This window comes from Ambystoma mexicanum, chromosome 10 (genome assembly GCF_040938575.1).
Source record: "Ambystoma mexicanum isolate Mex_15411 chromosome 10, UKY_AmexF1_1, whole genome shotgun sequence".
NCBI lineage: Eukaryota > Metazoa > Chordata > Amphibia > Caudata > Ambystomatidae > Ambystoma > Ambystoma mexicanum.
The window spans coordinates 269882851-269903558 of NC_090932.1; the positions used below are offsets into that span (position 1 = coordinate 269882851).

At 44.1% G+C, this 20708-nt stretch overlaps 1 protein-coding gene across 2 annotated transcripts in view; it reads right to left on the minus strand.

The window, feature by feature from the left end:
- WDR33 (WD repeat domain 33) overlaps window positions 1-20708 on the minus strand; it is a 935332-nt gene that overhangs the window by 881751 nt on the left and 32873 nt on the right. For both annotated transcript variants that reach the window (XM_069617826.1, XM_069617825.1), the window contains exon 2: window positions 11459-11685. In XM_069617826.1, the coding sequence (XP_069473927.1) occupies window positions 11459-11662 (204 nt within the window). In that variant the 5' untranslated portion in view covers window positions 11663-11685. The remainder of the gene's footprint in view (window positions 1-11458; window positions 11686-20708) is intronic.

Sequence of the window (20708 nt, forward strand, 5' to 3'; positions counted from 1 at the left end):
CGCAATGCATCACCGAGCTGCCAGAGTTCAGGGAAGCCTGCCTCTCACGGACCGTGTTGAGGATGATGATGATGGTGCTTATGCACGAACTTCGCGGCACTGTTCGTCCGCGTAATCCGAGTAACGAGTAAGTATACTCTGGTTGTGATGTCAGTGATGCCACTACTATGTCATGGTCGTCTCCCACATATAAAATTACATCTACATATCATTCGAATGCATGTAAATTGGTTCCATATTGTGCATTTTCTAGATAGAATTTTTTTCAAAGCAGAATGACATTTTTTACCTGAATCGATAGTGATAAAGTTTTGTCATTTTAATACAGTTTGCATCTTTCATTTTCACAGGTGGTACAGGCTGGTGGCCTATCGTTGCTTCACTTGGTGGCTTCACGGGAGGCTCGGACACCGCGTTCGGAGAGTAATACCTGCCTGTGCGGTATTTGCCATTAGACAACATTTCTCCAGCGACAGTGGACAATACCGCGGATTTTCCCTGGATGTGCTGCAACCGCAAATTTACAATGTGTAATGTTTATTATTTATGTTCAATTGAAATTAAGATCCAAAATAAAACCCAATATATATTTTAACAATGGTTGTTTTGATTTGTCCAAGCGTTGGCAATAAAAGGAAGGCCGTTGTATTTTATTGATACAAAACATGGTTATAGGTAAATATGGTTGATCATAATAAATCATCCTTTTGGTCACCGGGTACAGAGATGACCCCCTCTGGCCCGTGCCGCCTTGCCACCACAGGCCAGCCTGCTGCTAACTGCCTAGGCATCCAGGGTCTCCAGGGTGAACTGCACCCATATATTCTCCTGGGAGGGTGAGGTATTTATAAACTCACCCCCCTGCCTTCCATGTACTAGATCCTGCAGCCAGCCTCTTACATGCAGTTAGATGGCCTCTCCTTGGTGAGGCCCTGCGGCAAACGAGTCTTGTCTGCACGACCACCGCCCCAATCCACCCCCCGCCCTATCAAAGGCAGTTCGCACCGGGCTACTTGTGCAGGCAACTGGAGCAGTCAGGGAGCGATAAAGGCCAAGAGGTGCCAAAGACCATGTACACTTCAAAGTGGTCTATAGAGCATGGGTTGTTGTTCCCAGGTCTACCTCCAGACCCCGTGTCTCCTGCCAAGCACCCCCCCTCACGCTGGACAGCCCCCTGCAATCCACATAATGCCACGACATATACCCGTCATTCATTCACAAACACACCCCTGTTTTCGAATTCTTTATAACCCACTTCATATTTCTAATGAGCACTTCTTTGCGCTTTGCTAGTCAACCCGTGAAGGTGCTGGTTATCTGCTCTTCGTCTGTGAACTTCCGTGACCACTTCGAGGAAACTCGTCAGATTGCAACCTGTGAACTGCTCCCTGTTCTACGACAAGAAACTACTCTGATCCCTGCATCTAACTGTTTGTTCGTCAAGGTAAGGCCATGTACCATAATCATTTTGCGTCCAATTTCTTTTCGTTCAAGACAGTACATGCAAGGAACTAGTCACATGTTCTGAGTTTACATTGGTATTCATAGAGAATTGTTGATCTTTTCTTTTCAGAACTTTCCACAATGCCTGCCTGTTCCATTGGCGGTTGTCCTTCGAAGACCCATAATAAATCAGAAGGTACTATAATGCATGTTTTCCCTAAGACAATAGATCAGATAAGAGAATGGGTCCGATATTGCGGATATCCACCGTCTGAGCTTGAAAGTAGAGTCCTAGAGGTCTTTGCGGACAAGAGGGGTGATCGATACCGCATCTGCAGCAGGCACTTTACCTCTGACATGTACTCCACATCATTGCTAATAAAGAAGAACACACCGCGAGCGAGGCGAAAATTGCTCTCAACCGCTATTCCCACTCTATTCGTCCACATCCCTACACTGGTGAGTCAAGTTTACGTATTTATCTCTTGGCCTTGCGGTAGTGTGTAGCATTAGCTAACAATAATTTCCCCATTTATGTATCCACTCAATATGTAGGCGGAAGATTCTCCATCCGTGTCATTATTGCAGTCATCAGCCACTTCAAGCGCCTATCGGGTAATCTTACTTGGCTATTCTGCCACTGACTTGTTTTAGGCATGTAAATCAATAGTTTTAATTTATCGTGTAATTATGTTACCTAATGGTACACCCTTGTACTCGTCCTCTAGTCTTTGTTTTCAGTTATAATTATTGTTATCCAAAATAACGCAAGTACTGTCTTTCAGGGAGATGCTGAGGAGTCCAACGTATTGACGACTACCGTTGATGTCACTCAGATGCTCGAGGTACGTTTCAGGACAGTTCCGTCGCCCTCCTATGTGTCTTCTTTTTTCAATTTTGTGTTCATTACTAATGAAAGTCCTATGTTTCAGGGAGTCGATGGAGCATTAGTCCAAGAAGAAGGGGGAGCATGCAGTTACGGGTCGGCGCAACAGCTTGCAGAAGTGTGCACCGCAGTTACATCGTCCCTTGATGTTCTTATGCATTTCGAGGTATGGATACTGACAGTTCGATCAAGCGAAATCATATGACGTGATTACATCCGCTATACTTCCTTCTTTATTAACGCTAGTACTATGTTTCAGGGAGATGACGGAGCTTCTTCTACAAAAACATCACCCCTAGTAGTTGATGCAGATCTCTGGGTGGTGACACTTCCAACGATCAAGCAAATCGAATCATATTTACATATCCATTATTTATTTTAGACAACTGATCATTTGTGCAGGTCTATTTAGATGAGCCGTTCACGCCTGCACAAAGTTTGTTCTTTTTATCAAAATAGAAAACCATACTAATGCAATTACTGTGTTTCAGGGAGTCACTGAAGCATCATCTTCAATAATATCATCAATGGAAGTCTATGAGGAGCCCGAGGTATGGATCTTGACAGTTCCATCTAACTAGATCAACAATGCGTGAATAATTGTCGTTTGAATGTTCTACACAAAGCGTTCATTCGCGTTTTGCTATTGAGATGTACGTGGGTATTGGTCCCCAAGTACATTTTGTGTTTTCAATATTATTATACATACTAATGAAAGTTCTATGTTTCAGGGAGTCGATGGAGCGTCAGTGCGTGATGGATGTGCTTATCATGAAAATGTAGTCGTTGCAGCGCAAGAGGAAGTGGAGACATGCACACACGAGTCGGAGCAACAGCGTCCTGATGTTGAAGTTCGAGGCAAGAAAGTTTCAAAGAAAAGAAAGCAAAAGAAGGTTAGTGTCCTGGTCACTATATTATGTTGTTTTTCACTGTTAATAGTTCAATACTGTAAGTTGTGTTTAAACTGAACATCCCTTTTCCAATCTGTCCTCTAGTTGCGAGTGGGTGTACTAACTAGATCTACACAGACAGTGAAGCGAACGAGAGATGTTGCTTGTCAAACCTTTTGGCAGGGACTTGAGACTGGAGATGCATCGTGCCAATGGGAAGAATATGAAGTGATTGACAACGGAGCTATACCACCACCAGCCATTGATAGTGAATGTCCTCCTGGTAGTTCGGATGCAGTTGTAGATAAATTCACAGAATCCACACCCGCAAAAACTAAGACCGCGAGAAAGTTGAAGAAATTGTCCTATTCACCCATTGCCGGAGAAGGAACAGATGTTGCAATGGAAGAGAATGAAGTGGACTACAATGAAACACCTTCAATATCACTGAACATAGCGGAAGACGATATCAGAGATTCTACCTTTCATGTGAGTGACATGTCCTCAACGTTACAGGCCGAACCAGCTGGGATGCAGAGTGACACTATAAGGAAAGAGGCCAAATTCATTGTATTCGATAGTTGTTTGATTGATATTATTATTCGGTTGAAATGTGGGCATTCGGTAGGTGGGGAAGTATGTGGGGAGCCATTGATTAATGTGACTCGTGCAATTCGAGGCACTAACCTTAAAATACATGCCACCTGTACAAAATATCATCCTTTCTCATGGTCTGCACAACCCATGCTGGGACAACTGCCAGCAGGCAATCTACTTTGTGCAGCGGCTGCACTTTTTAGTGGTTCAAGTTTTAAAAAATTAGAGTCTTTCTTTCAGTTTGTGGGAATCCGTTTCATTGCGAAAACTCAGTTCTACAAATACCAAACCGATTATCTATTTCCAGCCATTAGCGAAGCTTGGAGAATGGAAAAAATGTCTATTGATAGTACATTCGCGGGCAAACGGTTCAGGCTAGCCGGTGATGGACAGTGCGACAGCCCAGGATTTTCAGCCAAGTACTGCACCTACCACTTTCAGGACATGGAAAGTAAGAAAATTGTGAGTTCGGTGGTTGTGCAGGTGTCACAAAGTACATCCTCAGTGGCCATGGAGAAAGTTGGCTTTGTAGCATCATTGCAAGAACTACAATCGCGGGGAATGGTGATCGACCTGATAGCCACGGACAGACACGTTTCAATTGCCAAGACAATGAGAGAAGAGTACAAAAATATAAATCACCAATTTGACGTTTGGCATCTTGCAAAAACAATCAATAAAAAAATGTCTGCTGCAGGTAAAAAAAAAAGAAACGCAAGGTATTTCACAGTGGTCCAAGTCAATCAGCAACCATCTTTGGTGGAGCTCAAAAACATGTGGAGGGTCGTTGGAAATTCTACTGGAAAAATGGCGGTCAGTAATGCCACACTGCACAAACGTTCACCGTTGGAACACAAACCAACATTTCCACAATTGTGAACATGGCCATTTGTCCACAGAGGAGGCACGGAAGAAGAAGTGGTTGATTCCTTCATCACCCACTCACAAAGCCATTGAAAAGATTGTATTTGATAAAACTATAACAAGAGATTTGAGGGGACTCACGGAATTCAGCCACACAGGAGATTTGGAGGTGTTCCACAATATGTGCCTAAAGTACAGGCCAAAACGATTGCATTAGGGCATGATAAATCGGACTCTTCTAGCGGTCTTGGCACATAACCATAACGTTGGACGTCAACAAAGTAGGACGACCGGAACTTTAGGGACGCTTCGCTACAATAAGGCCTTCACTAAAAGAAGTAAACAATGGGTGATCAAACCAGTGTTTGAGGATATGCAAGATGAGTTTATTGAGAGACTTATTGTTGACGTCCTAGATAGGCACATAAATGGAGTTGTGAACAAACCTGTGCAGGTGACAACTGCATTGCCACCCAACATTGCCTCTGTTCCATGTCCACCTAAAGAAGAGCTCATTGAGAAATACACATCACGGTTTAAATGATTGTAATTTGATTGTCTGTTCTCTCGAGTCTCCTCATGTCGCAGGCCCATTGAATATGTTTATATATCCAACCTTGTTCATTTGCGCATTAAATTAAACCAAACAGTAATATAAATTATTTTTCCAAAAATATAGAATGTCTCCGTATTTATGGTTCTGTGGGGCAGCAAAGCAAGCAGACAAAATGCAAAGATGGAGTGTAAATTTCAAGTCCTGTAAAACGGCCGTACACTGAATTTAGCTAACTAGGAATGTGTGTTCGTTCAAAGTGAAGGTCAGCTGCTTTGATTTTTTCTCGAGTGCCAGAATGGCCCACGACTCAGTATAAGGTTCTATTGTTATTTGACCTTGACAGGCCGGGACCACGTAAGAAACGATAATGAATATAATTTCAGAAACGAAAGCCATTTCATGTTCGTTCATTAGAAGAAATAAAACGTCGGCATAGAAGGAGTGGTATTTCGGGGCTGCCCTACGCACAGACACAATGGAAAATGCAAATATAATGTAAGTAACTCTTTAGATGAGTTTATACCGCAATTTAATTACTATACAGTAGCTTTAAAGACGGGTTAAGTTGTACTTGTTCATTCTATGTGGCATATTGTTTTGTACCGCGCACTATCTTGGGGAGAACCGTCTCCTTTTACGGAAGCACCTCCAAACCTTCCTCTTTGCTTCTGCTTTCTCTCTCCCTCTCCCCTGCTACAACTTGTCCACTGTCTGCGACCTCGGTCCTGGGCCCTTCCACTCTCCACCTGCACTCCCTGTCAACCCCTGCACTGGGGGACTGTCTCAGTATCCTACAGCCCCCATTGACGTATAAAACCCAGTTGCACTGTCCTAGCTATGAAATAATTTCCAGACCTAATATATAAAATGAATAATTTTAATAAAGATCTGATGGTGAGACTAATTTCCTTTTTTTATGTTTTTCAAATAGATACATCATGCATTACTGCATGTGTCACGAGTACCAGACACCGGCGGATGGGTTTTTCAACCGCCAGTTGCTTCTCCGCGTGAACAACGTTAGCACCCTGACCATTTTGTGGGACGGTCGCCAAGTACAAGTATGCCCTTACGCGGTACTAGCGGCTAGATGCAACATACAGACCGTTGTGGTGCCCTAGTGCCTCGTTGTTGGAATAGCCATGCGATTATCAGTGCGACCGAAGAGCTTATTTTATCGTAAACCAACACCCCGTCTACTGCACACGAACATCGCTTGCCTCAAGACGAAATATTTTGGATCGAGAGCAAATAAAAATGCAAATCGCTGAATATTCTCAAAACATTTGATGTCAAATAAATGTACTTTGCCAAATGTACAATCTTGCCGTTTGCTTTTAAACCACCGTTTCATATTCCGAATTGTGGCGCTGTATTGTGAGATGATCTAAGACCCTGTGTACAGCAAAGGAACATCGTGTGCCTCGAAACGAACTTTTTGGAACGTGAGCAAATAAAAATGCTAATCGCTGAATATTCTCAAAACATTTGATGTCAAATAAATGTACTTTACCAAATTTACAATCTTGCGGTTTAATTTAAAAGCACAGTTTCATATTCCCAATTGTGGCGCGCTGTGTTGTTTGAGCTCATCTGTGTTGATTTCCTGGTTCTGTGTGGAGTCGCGTAGAAGACGCCTGGGCGCGTTTGCCTACGCAGCTCAGTCACGTCACGGATAGAGGCGGGGAATATGAATGTTTTGATCAAGTCTGTTTCAGGGGCGGGGGATTTGATTTAGTGCCGCAAAAGCAGGTGAGCCAGGGCGATGCGGCAAGTGAGAGGATTATCATAAAATGGCGGATGTTTTCGAGTGCGTTAATGGACGAAAAGTCGGGTAAGGTCCATAGGAAAGTTTTCTACGATCTACCGATTTATGCTTAAAAACACATGGCCGAACCATAGGAACAATAAAAAAAAAGTCCCGGAACTATCCTTTAAACATGTTTGGGCGGATAAAACCAACAATAGATTATACACTAGTGTTTCAAAGCGCACCCATGCATTGGAGGGGAAGACAAGACAGATGATCTTATGAAGCATGGTACATTCAGATCACGCAGGTGAACAGGGCAGGAAGTGCAAGGGGGTGGGCAAAAGGGACCAAGTGCGCCCAGTCCCATCAGAACATGGGTTAAGCGCACATAGATACCACTCATGGGTCAGGGGCAAGTGCAGGAGACCGGCAAGGAAGGCTTGGGACCTGCGAGGCTCTGAAGGTACCAGAGGTAGCCAGTCAGCGAGACGGAGCATAAGTAGAGGAGAGAAGGCGAGAGCAGGTGGTGGTTAGCAGGATAGAGGGAGAGAAGGAGGCGAATAAAGTCAAGGAGTTTCGGGAACTTCAGGAGATCCTGCTCAAGACAGAGATGCTGTTCCAGAGGGAGGCACCTGCAGTAGATATAGATTGTGCGCGCGCGCACACACACACACCCTGCACCCCCCCCACCCCTACCCCTACCCCCAGAAGTCTCTGCTTGGAGAAACGGCTCACCTGCAGAGAGTTGGAGGAAGCTGAGCGCAGGGCTCGGAAAGGAGAGTATTTAGGAATAGGGTGCAAATAGAGTGGACCCAGGCACCAAAGGCCTTGTGGACAATGTAAAGGGTCTTCAAGTTAATCATTGCAGCCACAGGGAGCCAGTGGAGGGATTTCAGCACCGGAGAGATGCAGTCCTTAGGCTTGAGGTCAAGGATAAGTCTTGCGGTTTGTTCTGGAGGAGTTGAAGAGGACGGAGGGTAGAAGAGGGAAGGTTGAGAAAGAGGCTATTGCAGTAGTCCAGCCTAGAAAGGACCAGTACTCTGGAGATGATGAGCCTCTGGGGGAAGCGAGAAAAGGTAGAATACCTCTAAGAAGGTGCAGTTGGTAATGAGACGGAAAGAGTAGAGTCGAAGAGGTCCCCCAGATGTTTTGCCTCATTGATAGGTGGAGGTGCAGGGCTAAAGGAGGATTGAAAGCGATGGCAAAGTTCCTAAGCAGCAAGAGTCAACACTATAGTAAATACCAAGTGTTAGTTTAATAATAGTTTGATTTACCTGCATAATTTATTTCAAGCCACAACCAATCTTTCTAGACCTTGCCAGAGGCCCATACCAGGAGTTACGGGCGCTGAAGACCGAAGAGGGCAGTGAAGGCCTTTAACAAGGTACAGAGACCCATTCCAATACGTCAACTTACTGTTTCTTTAATTACTTTTAAAAAATAACTTGGATAATTCCTGACAAATGTCGATTTAATGTTTATTTTAGTAGTTCACTGCAACCACCACCCCCATTCGAACTAAAAAAGGGAAAAAGAACTGGCTTAATATGAAAATGATTTTTTAAAATGGCCCACTAGGGAGGATGAAGCACTTGTCACAATTGTGAGAAAAAGTAAATCGAGGGAAGCGCAATAATTTAATAACTACTAGTTGAAAGAAACTGAATACATTTACATAAGCAAAAAGTATAAGAAATGTAACATAACAGTAGATTCTACAGTAATAACATTTGAAAGTCGCAAAAACACTGAATCCACCACTAAACTAATAAGTGAGCTACAAAGACAAAAAAAAAACACAAACAATCCTGTGATCCCTTACACCCGCAGCATACAGTAACATGCAACCCAAATTACCCACGCAGCTTATTAAAGGTTGCCCATAAATCTAATACTACTCTGCCATGCTCTGCCTCGAAAACATGACCCTCTCAAAATTAGAATCTGCAACTCTTTCACCCAATCATCCACCTGAGGTTTCTTCCACATCTTCCAAACCTTCATTATCTGCTTTACTGCCACCATTAACGACCAGTCCATCTAACAAGAATGACCAAGAGCAACTACACTGCCTATTGGAGAGCAAGATTGACGGCGTTGACAACCGAGGAAAGGTCACATTCATTATTAAATCCAAACTATACAGAACATCTTTGCAAAAAGCGTGCACTCTAACAATCCATCAAGGCGTGCAATAAAGTTAAGTTTTCAATGCCACAACCTCAGCACAAATTATTATCTAATAGACCCAATACGTGCATGCACACAGGAGCCCAGTACAATTCCCCCAGTATCTCGATTAATCTCTCAAATTTAAATCCAGTTTTGCCTTAGAACCCGCTAACAAATTCCCAGTGATCAGTCGTGACATTCGTATACAGCAACAACCTACGAAAAATGTCAGTCTAGCTGGGCACACATAGGATTTCCAGCACTAGCTATCTGCCCGACCTCCGGGCGGCTTACTGGAGCCTAGCCAGCCCATTTAAGTCCTGAGCTTGCAAAATGCACAAATCTGTAATTGACTGCGGTCACTGAGGGCGTTCCTGCCACAGAGCACATTGAGGCCATACAAATGGGGAAAGCGAGCTATATAAATGACAAATACAATACATTTCAATTCCATTTCCCACTCCATAGCATTTCGGTGCTGGAGTGCCCATGTGGGCGGGGCAAAGACTGATATGGAAATAGTTCTCATCTGTGAAGGGTACAGTGCGCAAAAAGCCATGGCTGCTTGGTCTCAAAGTGGGAAAAAAAAAACACAGAACTGGTTATCATGCCATGCTCTTTTTCTGAGTGGGGCGCCTGCTACCATTTTGAAAAAAAATGTCCCACTCATGCTGCAACTCATCCAGCGTTCAACATATGCTGGCCTCACGGGCATCAAAGCTAATAAATGCAGAAACCATGCAGGGAGATGAGTCAAAAACACTACATAACACCAGCCTGTCCCATTATCAACCTGCAAATTCCAGATAGTGCAACAACGAAGCCTCGTTTTAACCACCAATTCTGTCCACTGTACTCAAACCAGGTAACAAGTGCCATCCGTGTGGCTTCAACAGACAGCTTTTTACTCAGCTTCTCCAAGGAATACAAATTCAGGGTATAAGGCAACACCATCTACCTCCGGATGTTGACATTTGCAGAATATACTAAAATTCAAACCAATACCTTTTAAGCCTGCAAATTGAATGGTTTATTCACTCGCCCACCTCCCCAGATTTCGAATAAATATTGCTGTATTTTTAGGCTGTCCATTACTTCAATTCCGAAAGTTTTGAATCCGAAAATTATAAAATTCAGAATTTTCGAAATCGCAATAATCAACATCGAGCAGCAAAATGGCATGCTTTTAACCTGCTCTCCTTCCCCATCCCCTTACTTAGCTTTTAGTGGTACACTTTGCTGTGTGCCGCCGACTCCTTCTCCCTGCAACGCCAGTTCCCTTCGCTGAAGTGGATGGGAACTAGCAACGCAGAGTCCTTTTTTGCTCCCCCCACCGAACCCCCCTTTCCTTTTAATGGAAGCGGGGGGACACCCCTGAAGTCCATAATGTCACCCCTGCTCCCTTTGATCAACATTGTTCCGTTTATCCGTGCCGAATTCTGCATTTTCGGCAATTCGTTTTTTCTTCTTCCAAAAGTTATACAGATACCGCATTTGTATGCATTCTGTCGAAAGCCGTGTGTGCTTAACTGAACCCTTCACCACTCCCATACTCTAAGTGTAAGCATTACTGCTCAATAACAATACCTTTATAAGAGTTTGGCTAGACATTGGTGTCTTTTCCTGATCAGAATAGTGTGGCCTCCCAACATCTAAACACAGGGGCGATTCTGAAAATCCATATTAACATCCATCAAATCTCACGTGAAGTGGTTGAGAAAAAAAGAAAAAAGCAATGAGAACCAGAAGGGCTTACCACTTCAGTGCAAGAACCATGAATACAAGCATTTCTGAAACTCTCAATGATTGACAGATTATGCCATGTTGGAAGGGAAGCACCTCTGGAAAGATTTTGGCAGCCAAATGTAGGTCTCATTCAGAATTCAAAGACAAGATGATCTGGATGGGTCAATCTGAGTCATAATGGCACAGCAAGGAATGATCTTGAATCTGCTTTAAAGCCATTGTATTTTTTGAGGAGCAAAAGTGACAGGCAGTGTTGCGGAAAGACTGAAGAGTGGAAGGCAATTAATTAATTATCTTGTAAAGTGTTTTGCCTCTTTTTTTCAGAATGTTTCAGCTGGTGTTTCAGGGCAGACAAGTCTGCCACGTGTCGTTTAGGCTCTACATCTATGCCGGAGTAGTGTGGGTAGGATAGGAATATCGGGTAATTAACACACATAGGGCACATTTAACTATGGAGAGCACACACCACCTCAACAGCACCCCTGGCGCCAACCCCTGGCCTCTTGCACACACAATCACACATAGCTTTTCAGAGACGTCTTTGCACTTACCTCCAAGTACTTTATTATAGACGGGTTATAATCTATGGTCTTACGGTTGACTGCCTTCCTCATGCGTTTCCCATCAAAGGTGAGTTGTTGCATGGCTTGCTGCTGGGCAAAGTCAGGCCTCTTGTAGAAGAGCTGCCGTGGAGCCTGGTGTTGGAACTTCGGCATGTGAAAAAACCGAGGCGGGGAGCCAATTTCCATTGCCATGGCAAGACTGTGGTGTACAAGCCCTACAAACAAAATTAGCAAAACAGACAAATGAATGCAAGCAACATACTGTGGTCCACTGTAAATTCACACCTTTGGCACATGAGACGTTGAGAGAATCAGAAATTCTACATTTAAAGGCTGCAGCATTTGCTGTAAATATTTGCAGATGTTATACTTTATCTCCTGGGTGGAGGGGGTCAGGAAGAGTACAGTTGGGCGCATGAGAAAAACATGGACATTGGCAAATGAGGGGCAAAGACATGGGCAGACGAAGGACCAGACATTTGCATGATGGAAGCGACTGGCAAAGTGGGATGAGGTGGGTGATAATATAGTTGGTAGTAGGAGAAGGGAGGAATACCCGACTTTTTTTGCCCAAGTCTTGGTTTTAAGACACAAATTGACAGGTAACGTACCAGCCTTGGGTTCTGCAATACTGCCAGAATTAATGTTCTCTCAAACCCTGCTGAATGGTGCAGATTAGATGGTTAATATGACGAAGTGTTAAGAGACATTTGAAGCAAGAATCACATCTTAAAACGGGAGGATCACTACTAAACTATGGGGAAACCATTAATTTATAGAATTGGATTAAACCCTGCAGTCATGCTTGGAATGTGGGTTGAAACTGCTCCACTTGTTCCAGAGGAAAGAGTGCATGACTGGAAAGAGGAAAACCAGCAGAAGCAGAGATGAGGCAATCAACGGCAACTGGTTACGTTTAAGCGAAGCGTTGAATTACCACTAGTAGAAAACACATGTGGAGATTTTAGAAGTGCCGTTCCATGGGCATTAGAGTCAATGTATTGCTTAGGGGCAAACAACCTTTAAGTTAAATATATAGTTTAATTTTAAATTGATTTGGTTCAACCCTCTTCCTGGAGGTCTCCATCCACCCCTTGGGCAGTCTCTCCCAGTTAAGTGTAGTCCTCATTTCACACAGAAGAAGGTAGGTTAGCGCTGGCTGGCTCGGGACCACTGAAGTATTTTGTTATGACATTTGAGTGCTGACCCAGCTTGTGAAGAAAGTGGAGTGCATCACAAGGGGAGGCAGGGGGGTATAAGGCAAGTAAGGCAAGGCAGGGAAGCAGATCACAAGGGTTGAATACAAGGGAGAGGGAAAGGGAGGCAATTTTGCAGCATTGGATCTACAAGCAACCAGTGGAGGAAACCTGGAAGGGGGGGGGGGTTCAGAGAGAGCAATAGGAGCAGAGAGCCCAGTCTCTGGTTAGGTGGGTAGTGGCCCCAGCTGTTCAGGAGGAGCAATTCCTTGAAGAGGAGAGTCTTTAGCGTCTTATTGAAATATAGATGCAAGAGGGTGAGTAATGTGTACTGGGACAAGCTTTCAGATCACGGGGCATAAATCAAGAAGGGCTGTCTTCTGGTTTTTACATCCCCACACCAGAGGTGAAGTTTGTAGAAGCTGCGGCAACTAAAATGCTTATTCTGGGAGTCAGTGTTGGTGAAAATTAGTGTTGTGTTCCACGGTTCTTAATGCGATTCCGTCTTTGAAAGGGTTTTTTAAAGATTTACCTGCATAATTACTACCCAAGTGCCCCATTTACACTGCTGCTGGCCAAAGTAGCCGGGACCGGGAGTCTGCTTGGAGGAATTTCATTTGGGTTTTGAGAGGTTTTATTGCAATCATGCTGGCCGAAATTTGAAGTAGTAGGACGCTAATATTTACACCTTCCACCTTGGTGTCCGCACCCCCCAATTACACACAGACTTCCAACTTTGTGTTTCATATTAATTCTTCCTTCAAAATCTATATTGTTACCAAGTGACATTTTGGTTTCAGAGTATTTGTCATTTTATATTGGTGTACGTTACTTGCGACCCTACTCTAGCTGCCCCAATTGAATTGGGCATAACTGCAGTTTTGTTATATAAGCATGTTACGATATACTGTTAAGTCATGCCATATTTTGTTATGTCCCATTTACGATGACATGTTGCTTTGCAAAAGTATGCCAAGGACTGAAGCCATGTAGCACTTCATACCCCAACAAATACACTCTTAAATGGAGCACAGTTCAGGTATGGGCCACATTGCCCAATGCAGACTTGCAAATGCAAACTAACCCTTCTTGAACCAATCATTACCCTACTGCCCTCTTAACAGGCCAAGGTAACTGCACCCAGGGTTGCGATGAGGTCACCAGGCTGGATTATGCAGATGAACTGCCCGAGGAGCCCAACCTCTGGCCAAAAGCAATTCAACCTCCTGCAGCACCATTGCCATTCCCATAAATCTCCCAGCAGGTCTCTAGAATTTCTAGTGAAGTCGGTCTAGGGCCTTGCTCCGAGGAACCACCGACCAAAGACACCCTCAATGGAGGGTGCCTGTAGTGCCTCACAGCTTCCAGAGCCTAGTCATTCAAGGTATTTAGGATGAGATTTGTCCCGTTTTCAACATACTTGGACAATGTATGTGTTGGGATGCCAATCCACGGCTTTTTGGAATATAGCCCTGGTCTTCACCAGCCCTCCCCCCCCCAACCTCTATGAACTTGTGCGATTTGCCAGGCAAAAAAACCTCTCAAACTACCAGTTCTCGCCACATTTTAATTTGCACCAAATACAGCACCACAGAAGTAGACTGCCTGTGCCAATGCCAGTGAGGACTAATACACATTTACTCGTGCTTTGTCCATCCCCGTTTGAGACTTGAGCAGCTACAGATGCGGAGAATCTGAAACGAGTGGCAGCAGCCACGACCAGGAAAGAGCTGGGGACAAGATGTCCGTGACCTCTTCCAAACTCGACGCCAGATAGCGAACGTTGATTTTCTTATTGGTTGGGTGGATTTGGGCCAGATTATTCTAGTCTCTGCAAGCTCTTCCTTTTGCAAGGCGATGCATGACCTTTCAACCGCCCTAATGAAGAGGCCCCTCTTGGACGAAAAATATCTAAGAATTCCATGCAGCCTAAGGCGCCTTTGTAACGCCTTGGCATCAGAGGGCACGTTATTGCATTCATTGTCAAGAGGGGGCGGGGGGTAATTCCCCTAAGTCAGGGGGTGGCTGTTAATCGGTCTCATCTGTCATCTGGAGGTGGAAGAGGGGCAGTGGAGGCAGGGTCTCCAGAAGACCTTCCAGAGCAGTAACTAGTGGCATCTGCAAACGAACTGGAGGCAAGAGAAACTGCAGGACCTCCGAGGTAAGAGGAGCTTGCACAGCAAGCCCTTTCGACTCCAGAACCAGAAAGCATTCCGAGCAAAGAATTTAAATACGCTTTCATACACACCTAATGCATCAGGTTTTAAAAGCAGTCAAAGAATGAATCTCTTGCCGCCTGATTTGACAGGGGTTGCGATGGTGGCATGTTACAAAGGCATCAACCGGGTTCACGAATACAGATAGTTCCCTACCAGTAAGGTCCAGGCAGCCAAAGATTCACATGATGTAGTGGAAAGGATGTCGAAAGTACAGAAAGCATGGTTGAGAATACAGGTAATAGAGGGCAAATGGGCTGAGCACCTCGGAACTATCTGGCACATGGTCAGGCCAGAAAATATACACTAGCCACCGGCTAGTATGAAATGGTGCGAGGTGTGTTCATGTGAAGAATTGAGGGGTAGCACAAGGGTGTTGATTATCCTGACCAGGAGTTGCTCATCATGACCAAGGAGCTATTTAAGTTAAGTTTCATGGAGGAGTTCTTAGAATGGAGCACATTCATTGAATGGCTTAATATGAGTAGAACATTTAAATTATTAGCACAAGATTAAAATAAATTCAGATTTGAAAACTAATTTTTATATAGTGAATATGGAGATATGCACATGTCATAATAGACTCTGGGGTGCCTGAAAGATGATGGAACTATGCTTTTATGCTTCCAACTGTGGCATGCACCCAGAAACGCACATGACTAACGCATTGGTATGTTGCAGTTTCACACTACTGCTGGCTATTCCAGTTGATTGCATGCAGTCCCTTTACATTTCTTTGCCTTTCATTTCATCCCTGTCAGTTCTTTGGTCTTGCTGCTACCTCCCAGTTAGTCATTAGTCATGTGTGCCACTACAGTGGCTCCGAGTCACTGCATCCATCTCTGCTGCTCTCGATTTACTGCCACAGTTCTACATCTGCCGCCACCTCGTGTGTGATGCCACCTTGCTTGCTCCGTGTCTGATGCAAAATGAGGATCTAATGCACATCATGCCACGAATGCAATTCCACATAGGGTGCACTTTAAAGATTTTAGCCCATTAAGCTTTACGTGTGTTCTAGGCCGGTCCTAACTTTTGATTATACACTTTCGCAAACACATTTAATGTTATGCATGAATGACTGAATGGCACCAGTTGACCAAGAAAGCATAGATATCTGCTGGCAGTTGGTGTCAAGTTTACCGGGTTATTCTTTATTACAACTAGGAGTTAAACCACCCCAGTAATTTCAAACCCTGCGGGCCAATATCTTGCAACTTGAATTCTTTAGCCATTACCTTAGCATTAGGATGGCAACACCTGGTAAAGACTGCAAGTAAACAGGCACCTAACAAAAATAACTGGAAAATTGGGCACATGGTGCCAACTGATTCAATGTCAGCAATTGAACTAAAGTGAGCAGAAGCACACCACGTTGCAATGAAGCTTAGGATTGTTTAGGCATGTGGCAAAATAAAAGCCTCCAAAGAGCCAGTGTTGGGAGAATTCTCATTTCTGTGCCAATTCCCTTCAGCTCTTTTGCTGGACTTCAAGCCTTTTTAATTTCAACTCTAGAGTGAGTGAGCCCTTTTTCTCACTCTGTTTTGACCCAATTTGGATTATGGGTTTCCTTTGTTTTTGGAATCTGACAAACTCCATAGGCATCTACTTGTGTGGTGAAAGCACCTTCAGTGCAGTGTCAGAAATACTTTATATTTTTCTTAAGGTTTAAATACATTCTTGTGTGAACTACTGTTCCCAAGAAAAGTAAAGTGAAATGGACTACTTTTCTCTTTGTGGGTCCAGCACACACCATCTTATGTAGAGTGCTGGGGGGTTACTCAGTAGCCCCTTTATCATACCTACTCATGTAAAAATGTTTATGTTACCCACACTACTTTAAATGGCTGGTGGCAGTGGTTTAATTTTCCTACCATAGTGATATTCTACAGCAGGCTGAATCCTCAGCTGCAGTATAGCACCCATGGGTGACTCAAAATGGCCCTGGTCTTTTTTTGCCATTCTGTTTGTGAGGTCCTAGTTTTACTGTGAGCGCCAAGCCATGTTTGAGCCTTTTGTTGTTTTGCCTTTGGCAGGCTTCAGTACTGAAACCCACCTCTGGCTCCAGCTGTCTGGAAGGGTAGGAAGTGAGGGAGGTTCCCGAAACTCCCCTGTCCTTTGTCTTTAGGAATGCCTGAATGCACCCAATCCTGATTGGCTGGCTACCCCGCTAGACCCCGCTAGCTAAGCAGTGTATGAATGGGAGAAACTTGTTTGAAGGCGGGAGTTTAGGGACTAGAGGCAGCGACCACTGGGAAGAACACCCTAAGAAACTGTAAAAGAAGTTTGCTGCATCCTCCTGGACCTTTGAACTGCCAGGTGAAGCGCTGCTGCTGTGCTGAAACTCCTGATCGACAAGAGAAGCTCTGGAAAGGACTACTACTTCCCTTGGGTTAGTGGGACCAACTGACCCCGAGACGAGCTCCACTGGACCATCTTCCCCAACTGGCTGTACTTTGCTGCTGCAGGAACAGAGTGCCAGGGGTCGAGAAATCCGTAGTCTAGTGCAACGTCTGCAAGCTCCAGGAGTCTCCTAAGGACCCTCCAGAAGCAGGATGACGAGAGCACGAGTCCCCTCACCAGAGTCCAGGACCCAAGGAGTGAAGGAAGCCCAACCGGTGTCCCAGATCCACAGTGGTGCTGTTTACCGAGCGATGAAACCGCGAAGTGCTGCTGATCCGAAAAGAGCCCATAGCTGCTGCCGACCTCCGAATTGCTGCCGCAGGAGTCCTCCAGACATCCTCCCTCTTGTCCCCACAACTGAGGCCCAGGAACCAAGTATCTGCATCAGTGCAGACAGAAGCCAGCTGGGCAACTCTTCTAACCAAATGTACTGTTCTGACATGGGCTAGGTACTTCCCTCAGTGTCTTTAGCTTTGCTCTTCTCAGTTGATACTTGCAGTAGCTACTTTGCTAGAGTGGATTTCAGCTCTACTCTTCTCAAGTGTAACAGCTTGTGACCCTACAGTGATATTTCTTCAACAAACTCTAGCTTTGTGCAAGACTTCTCTAAAAAGTGGCTCAGCTCCATAGACTTTGATCCAATTGACTTTGGCTGTCCTGGCTCCCTGCAGACTCTAGTCCACTTACTGCTATATACTGTCCCTCAGAGCTGATAAATTGGTTTTTAACAATTACTGATGGGAAAGGTTTTTATCTAGACTTCATTGGAAGATTTAAGTGCTCACATGCTCCGAGAACCTGTTTAACCTTTTTCCTTGCCTGAACCTTTCTACAAACCTCAGAATCTACAAAGTTTACTAGTAATATATAAATGCCATTACTGTCCTAGTTAGTGAAGTCACCTCAGAGTGTAGAAAGCATCTCTAAAGAGTATCTACTGGCTTTGTGTTGGTTCTGGAAAAGTATATTATTACCTACATTGCCCTTTTTAAAAAATGCGCATTTAAAAACTGAAGTAAAATAAATAAGTATTTATAACTGAAACCTTGAGTGTTACTTGGCTAATTGTATTTGCGAATTTCATTACTACAGCTCTAACTTAGCCCTCCTGCGATGAGCCTGGCTGCTCAGTCACACTACCAACTTGTGTAGTACAGGCCTATACCTAATACCAAGAGGACAAGTGTTGTGTAGTCCTCCCACAAGGTTACTACATCAATTCTTGCCTAGCGGCCACCGAAACAGACGGGGTCTTGCTAGAGTTACAGGGTGCACTTTTTGCACTCGCTACAAGCCAAGTGCTAGTGAGAAATTACTCTTGGCAATTAAGAAAAGGGGCGCTGTGCCCATGTATAGAATTGAGGTGGCAGGTCTAGCAAGTACCTTGCAACTTAACATGTGCCCCTCTGGAGGAGTATGAATGCTAAAGGTAGGTGTTCATTTGATGCACGACTAAAATCCTTATTATCCATGCATAATAAATAGCCTTGTACTGCTTGCTGGTCCCATCAATTCCAAACATTTTTATAAAACCAAAACATGCACCTTCCACTTGTTCACACCAACTGCTGCTCAGCAAGTTCAGCAGCAGAGGACTACAATTTTGAAAGGCAGGTAGACCAGGACAGCCAGTCATTAAAGTGCAGGTGGGTTATTAGGTGTCCGTTTTTCTACAAGCTTTGCTTGTGAAAAAAAAGTGTTTTGCTTCACAGCACTTTCCTCTTCCTCCCATAGCTCACATCAATAGTCACTAGTGGGACCGATTGGAAACCTGCAATACCCATGTCAGTGTTTAGCTTGGTGACTGGCTGGAAATCACACTAATTTCCCTCTTCCTGCTTTTCAGCCACTAAGAAAACTGGAAACGAATGCAAGTTCCAAACTCAGATAATGGTTTGCAGGTTTTAGAAGTAATGAAACGGGGAGAATTTAAGAAGCTTATTTGATCCACAAGTCACCATGAGCATATCCATTTCTTACTATTGCGATAAAGAAAAATGTAAAAGATGCATTAGGATAGTGGCATCTTCAACAGCAAATTAGAACTAAAACACTTAATTTAAAACACACCCCTTCTCTATTTTGAGTAAAATCACCACTCTAGGGTTTTTCATCACAGCATTCGAGTGAACAACCTCTTAGTTTTACTTCATTCATCCCCCTAGTCCACACTTGCTGCTGTAGCTTGTTCAGCTAGGTATGGCCACCTGCACTTTGTCTTGGTGCATTGTTCAAAATAGGAGCGAGTTGTGCAAGCAGCAGTGTTCCCTATAGTTGATTAAGCTTACTCTGACCTACAATAGATGTGGCGTTGTTGACTGGCCAATGGGGGCCCGAGGCTCAGAGACCCGCAGAAGGTAAAATTGAGGGTTGGGGGGGCGGAGCAGGACAGGGTAAGGGTGAACTTCGATGAGGAAATAAGAGTAGGGTGAAATTATCGCAACTTACAGGCTATGAACAGGACATTGAACAAAGGAACTGAGGAAATTTAAAAGAGATACCTTCGACTATCTTAACAACATTGTCTACACATGGCAAGAATTCTACCACCACCGTGATCAACAGCGGAAATCTTGTTTCCAGAATAAAGCAAACTCTGGCAGTGACAGCAGTACCAGCAGCATTGGGGACCCAACTCAACTTGAAGGAGAACGCTCTTCTAGTAAAGAAACAGCTATTCCCGATACAGATCCTACAGAACGACCAACCACTAATCCAACAACCCCAGTGACACCACCTATCCCTGGAGCATTGAGTGGTGCTTTTTTAGGACTAAGAGACAAACAAAAAGAAAAACGAGGAGAGGCAAATGGTCAAAACAAAAGAAAAAACAAATGACCGAAAATCTAGTTGTGAATCTGTCCTGTAAAAACCTCACCAGTGGACAATTGGACATGCTTAACCGAGGACTATCGTTTGTGCCTACTAGCAACACTACACAAAGAAAAATTATGCTTTCATAGGTTATTGCGTAAATTGAGGCTCAAATTGTTTTTCAACTCTGACAAGGGTGAGGATACACCGCCACCGGATAACAACACCCTTGAATTCCGTCCTAAGAGTTACTTTGACCCGTTCACACAAAATTCTATGCTTAATCTATTTGAAAAAACGGTTTTAAAGGATCTTGAAAGAATCAACTACCAAAAGAATACACCCAGCAATGCGAAACGGTGTCAACTGGAAGATATTGAAAGACTGGCCAAGGATGAAGAACTTACTATCAGACCCGCCGATAAAGGTAGTGCAATTGTCATAATGGACACCAAAGATTACACGACTAAATGCCTCACACTGCTAGATGATACTAACACCTACTCCAAGTTGGATGGTGACCCTATCAACACAATTAAGATTCTCATCAAAAAGATCATTGAAGAAGCATTAGATCAAGACATGATCGATGTTAAGACAAGTGAATTT